Source organism: Solea solea, chromosome 10 (assembly GCF_958295425.1).
Source record: "Solea solea chromosome 10, fSolSol10.1, whole genome shotgun sequence".
NCBI lineage: Eukaryota > Metazoa > Chordata > Actinopteri > Pleuronectiformes > Soleidae > Solea > Solea solea.
This window is the reverse complement of record NC_081143.1, coordinates 16182391-16188124: the sequence shown is the minus strand read 5'-3', so window position 1 is coordinate 16188124 and position 5734 is coordinate 16182391. Positions and strand designations below refer to the sequence as shown.

General features: G+C 37.2%; 1 protein-coding gene across 1 annotated transcript; it reads right to left on the bottom strand.

Annotated features, from left to right (window-relative positions):
• Positions 1-353: 353 nt before the first annotated feature.
• Positions 354-4594, bottom strand: si:ch211-243a20.4 (uncharacterized). Its single transcript, XM_058641020.1, has 6 exons — positions 4166-4594; positions 3550-3816; positions 2425-2546; positions 1847-1972; positions 1634-1741; positions 354-1557 (listed from the first exon to the last, which is right to left on the bottom strand). The coding sequence occupies exons 1-6, from the start codon at positions 4245-4247 to the stop codon at positions 1495-1497; spliced, it is 768 nt and encodes a 255-aa protein (XP_058497003.1). The 5' UTR covers positions 4248-4594; the 3' UTR covers positions 354-1494.
• Between the last annotated feature and the right edge of the window lie 1140 nt (positions 4595-5734).

The following is a 5734-nucleotide window of genomic DNA, read 5'->3' as shown; positions in this document are numbered from 1 at the left end:
GGCTCGTGGAATCTAGACATCACGATTTCATTGGTCATCAAATACAAATGGGCGGGACCTATTTATAGAAGTATAGTAGTTATAGTAAAAACTACTACAACATACTGTACTGAGCCATTTGACTAAAATCAATAAAAAAAATAAAATAACTAGATACATATTTACTTTTTAAAATGTAATGTCTCCAATTGTGACAAGAGCAATTGTGCACGATATACTAACGTCTCTGACAATGTTTGCATCCACTTTTTTGTATGATCTAATATTATTTTGAGGTAAGTCAGCCATTTCCAAGAGGTATGTTTTTAATAAATGAATTACAACCTCAGTTGATGCATGTCACTGAATGAATCTTTAGTAAAAGTCAAACATCTGCTAATTAAATCAATTAATAAATATCATGGGATCCATCTGTGTTTCCCATAGAGACATAGTTATAGAGACAAAATCATGTTAGTAACACATAGAAACACTGGAAGATAAAAAAAAAAATGTAATGGTCAGAATCCTGTGTTAGTTTCTTAAGTCCTGTGTACAAAACATAAATTCTAATGTTTAACACCAGTAGATGTATTTAACAATTATAGATACTGGTACAGATTCAGATTTTAAAAAAGCTGACATACATCAATTTACCTTATCTACAGTAAATACTGAATACACAGAATTAGCTCCAGGAGGAAATTCATTTTCTTGTAACATAATGACTATAACGTGTTACATCCAGATCTTGAGGGGAAATCCTGTGTGGAACACAGTGTGGTACGACGAAAGTTCCCTTCATAGTTGGGAGAATTCAGCATCTTGTGATGGAACTTTGTCTTACACAGCCGCAGTTCATCACACTTGTAAACACACTCAAGCAGAGAGAGAGACAGACACAAGTGAAGGTGCAACCCTCAGTTTATAACAAATGGAACACTGCCAGAGGCCATTTGGTAAATCTTTTCCTAATCACACATTTGTGGCACGTTTTCACTTTAAAGCTGCTGTGTCTATTTTTATTATTTTGCCTCTGTCCTTTGTGAACAACAAAAAGTAAACATTACCTGCCAAGCAGTACTATCAGACCTGACTGAAGAAGCATTGTGAGCATAAAGCATTTTTCCTGTCAAACTGCTGAATGACTGAGGTTTTGAGCAGTATAACCTCAGAAACATGTCATTTTTCTTTTCAATTATTTCCCAACCTGTTTGCAGTTTTATTAGTGTAATGTTGCTGTGACCTCGGTCTGTCTTGACATAAAAGGAATCACTTCCTGTGTGCATCCCAGGAACGTTGCCGAGTGACATGGGATTTAAACACCACCAGCTTTTTATATCTAAAAGTTACTCACCACAGTTTACACAGGGTACTTTTTAAAATGTGACGTTTAGATTGACTCAGAATATTACTGATCCACTGATAATCAGTGATAATGACACTGGGGGTCCATGATCTCTGAAACTGATTTAATTGTCCTGCTGTGGTGAAGTAAGTTTATTTATTTATGATTCAATAGTTTTCATAGACCGACTCAAATACATCTTCATCCTTGAGTTGAATGGTTGGCTGGATCTGTGGAGGAAGTAGACGACAGTTAATCAACTGCATGTCGTTTTCCACTTTACAGCATCTAAAGTGCAGCGCTGACCATATTTGGTGGTTCAGTCTTGTCGGGTTTAGTCTTTCTTTGGTCCTGCTCCTCGGCACCCAAATGTTCTAGCGAGTCATAAATGGACCTGGGTCGAGGTTGTAGACTCTGAGAAAATATTTAAATAAATGCATAGAAGATGGTGAACAAAAATAAAATTGTTGTCAAATAAAACATGCGAGTACGTTCACTGATAAATAGAAAGGTGCTTACACAGTAGAAAGATGCAGATGGAGCTGTTATTATTTCAGTGTCTTCCTCCGTCTCGCTGGTCTTCCTTTCTTCTCCGATCTGTTTTTGTTTTCCACCAGTTTTGCCACATTTAGTAATCTGCTCTTTCTAAAAATGACAATTTGATACATAAAATGAAAAAAGTCAAACAAGATTACTTAAATTCTTGCAATCTGCAAGCTGTAAAAATCCACTTTCATCATGGACGTCATTCCTCTTATCTGCTTAGTTTCACAATGCAAAATGTGCGCTCTGTAGAAACACGGCAGTGCAAGGTGGCAGCCTCTATAAATATGCAAAAGGCTTATTCTGTGGCTACAAAAACCAAGCTATATTTATTTTTAAGTGATGATAGACTTAATCAAACTTTTCTGTCAATAAACCCTCCATCATGTGACACTCTGGACCTTTATCCATTTCAAATTGTTTTGTGTAAATTGACCAATGGATAAATCCCAACATAAGGGGCATGAAAAGAAACCCCAAAGTTAAGTCGTCTGTAACAACACAATTGTCTTTGAAAAGTACAACATGCCATTTCTCAATGTCCGCCATCTTACCCAATTTCCTCTGAAGACATACACTGACCCAGCCACGCTGAAAACCAGAAGCATGGCAGTGATGACGGCCACTGGGATGATTTCTGTGTTGCCCAACATTCTGGGTTCCTTGTAGCCATGATCTGCAAAACACACACTGTTCAGAGTCTGTGTCAGAGCTGCATCATTACTGCACACTACACTGAGACTGAAACCCCTCATTTCTGAAGCAACCAATCCATTGGACAACAATAACCGAGACGTTTTGCATGTCCGAGCGTTGACAGTGTTTCCAGAAATGGATTATAGTGCACTCTGTGGCGTTCCAAGATCATTTGGAATGGTGAGGGTGACATAAAGGTGATATATATTAATACGAAACACACCTTCTGAAGTTTTTCTTTGTGAAATACTAGATACTTTAGCTCATTACCCGTGGACATAATAAGAACCAAGAATGAAACTCTCTCAACAAATAACTTGCTCACTGACGCAATCTTAATACTCAGCTGGCAACTGTCTCAGAATGTTTCAGTGGCTTCATGCCTGTGTGTGTTTGTGTCTATCATCTTGAGGCCAAACATGTCTCCTATAGACCGTATATGCTGTTTTCCAACATCAAATGCTTTTTGCATGACACATAATTGCAACCAGATTATAACCTAATGAGGAAATGTCGGTTTTTGCCAGGGTACATGTGAATAGTAAAAGTATCAGTAAATGTAACCACATGTAAAGATTGCAGCATTATGGAACAATTCAAAATGACAACAGACACACTGTGTTCACTTACTTTTCACAAACACCATGTTATTTTTCACACTCTCATCTAAAATGAGAGCATGTATCAGAATACTGATACACTGACCTTCCCGTCAACACCTTTTCTTCATCGCTTATTTTGACAAGTAACAGAGCTTGTTCATCAGACATTCACTTCTAAAAAGTTTAGTGACTTTTCACCTTAACTTGGGACCAGGCCACAAGGGGACATTGTGTAATTTAAGCTGACGTGAGTCAAATAGACTGAAACCACTTCTCTTTACAGTGAACTGATTACAAAATGATTAGTAATGGCATGATCTCTGTATCATAGATTTTTTTTAAAGCAAAAACCACACGTTGTCATAACTTTTTCTTACTCACTTCTCACTTGGAGAAACCAGAACACTTTGGTGTTGTGGTACTCGCATACGTATTCTCCTGAGATGGTCACGTTTCTTAGCTTCACAGTCAGACGAATCTCCCCTGTGATATACACTGCAGGGATGTCACGGCGGTATATCAGCTTTTTGAAAGGATCGAAGCATGTCATCCAGTCTACACTTTGGTTTTTGCTCTTCATGATGGTACAGCCAATAGATAGATATTCACCCGCAAAGGCCACAAAGACTGTGTTGTCCAGGTATAAATCTGTAACGAGAGACGGACAAAAAAAAAGTTGATATGATTTATTAACAACTTTGACAATCAAGAAATTGTTTAGGTCATCTTCAAGTAAAAACGCTTTTATAATGTGTGCATCTCACGAAATACTCATCATTATGAACCCAATATGTATTATAGAAAGTGCTATTTAAACACTTTTTTTTGACATTTTAGTGACAAACTAAACAGTATAATAAGCAATGAGGGAAATTAACTTTAATAATAATTTAAATAACAATTATGAAACTAATTTACAACAATTAATTAACATCTATACAACTTAATTAATGTTATAAATACAAATATAAGTCAGAACCAAGTTTGAATGGCTTACCTGGAGTGTCCTTTTGTAAGCATACAGAAACGTGGAAAAATACAAATATCCAAGTCAGAATAAAGAAAAGTGGGGCGTTCATATTCCTCTTCAATGAGTTTGTTCCACAAACACTGTGTCTCTGGGTTTCTTTCGCTTTGTATGACTTTATGCAGTTTGGTATGAACTGCAGTGTTGGGTTTCCTGTTTCTGGCAAAGCAACTTCCTCAAAATACAAGAATTGGGTTTTTGTTTTAATAAATCCTCACTGTCACAAAGGGGCATTAGTACAAATGAAAATATCATTTACAACCATTTTAAAATGTGATGAAAGATAAGCTTATAGTTTAGACAAACAGAAAGAATATTTCTGGTAGCTTTTCTTTCTTACATTGGCTTTGAGACGTTAAGTGAAGTGTAATGTTGGATCTCCTCCACAGTGAGACGGTGTTGGAGAAGTAAGAGTGTGAGCCACGAGCGCAGCACCACGTCATGAGGTGTTTTTAAAGACAGAAGAAAGGGAGGGGGAAAGTTCTCTGTGTGTGTGTGAGCGAGAGAGAGAGAGAGAGAGAGGTTGGAATTCAGCTGAAGGTGACAAACTGCCTGTTGTTAATGTGAACCAGCTGTGGCTGGTGGTGTGACTTCTTCACCGCAGTACGTCTGCCAGGAGAGGTGCACAGATGTTGAAGTGCAGTTGGTTATTATTCACTTGTCTGTCTGTTTTCATTTCTGCCTTTTCCTCCTCCCTTGCCTTGCTTTGCCTCCGCACTTGATGTGTTCTCCTTTTTTCTTTCTTCCCGTGGCTGGATTGGAGGCCAACTGTGACCTCAGCTCAGTCACAGAATGAAAACAGAGACGGGGGTGGAATAACATCTGGATGCCAGTCATTAAAGTCTAATTCCCTCCATTTGATCTCAGTCCTTTTACTCCTTATCTGCTGTGTTTCCATCTAAATCCTTCCGTTGATATAAAAACAAAGATAGCTCCTCAATCCTCCTCAACACAGACTTCCATTTGAAACACAACTCAAGGAGCAAAATGTGACGGAAGTTTATTTACAATATATGGCTCTTCTCCATTTTATGCAAATGCTTCTACTCCACCAATACCTGAAATAATGTGCAAAATGAAAGTTGCTGAAATGAATACCTGTTCCAGGATGATACATATAGGATTATAATTATGGCAGCAATCATGTGCATGTCACTTTAATGTTGTGGGTGTGAGTGTAACTATGTTTATAAACTGCGTAATCTAATCTGTATTCATATGCCATCCTTTATTTGCTACTTATGTTATTGAATCTGCAGAATGATTGCAGATTAATAAATGTAGAGGATACATAAGAGCATTATTTCTCTCTTTCTGCCCTTCAGTTATATCACTCCACAACCACAGAACAATGAAGTACAGTGTTGTGTAATAAATGAGTTAAAGTTCATATTAATGCCAAGATTTTATTACAGGACTGTTATCTGTCTTCAAGTAAAAGTGGGATTACTGTAACACACAAATACTTCAAGGAACACACAAAAATCAAGTTTTCAAAAGAAGCATTTTTCACAGTGTTCATTTGTTTATGTAAAATCT

Coding starts and splice junctions, on each gene's coding strand:
- si:ch211-243a20.4 (XM_058641020.1), bottom strand. CDS start 4,247: ATGAACGCCCCACTTTTCTTTATTCTGACTTGGATATTTGTATTTTTC. Junction 3,817..4,165: donor CTTACAAAAGGACACTCCAG/GTAAGCCATTCA, acceptor CTCTCGTTACAG/ATTTATACCTGGACAACACA. Junction 1,558..1,633: donor AGACTGAACCACCAAATATG/GTCAGCGCTGCA, acceptor CTTCCTCCACAG/ATCCAGCCAACCATTCAACT.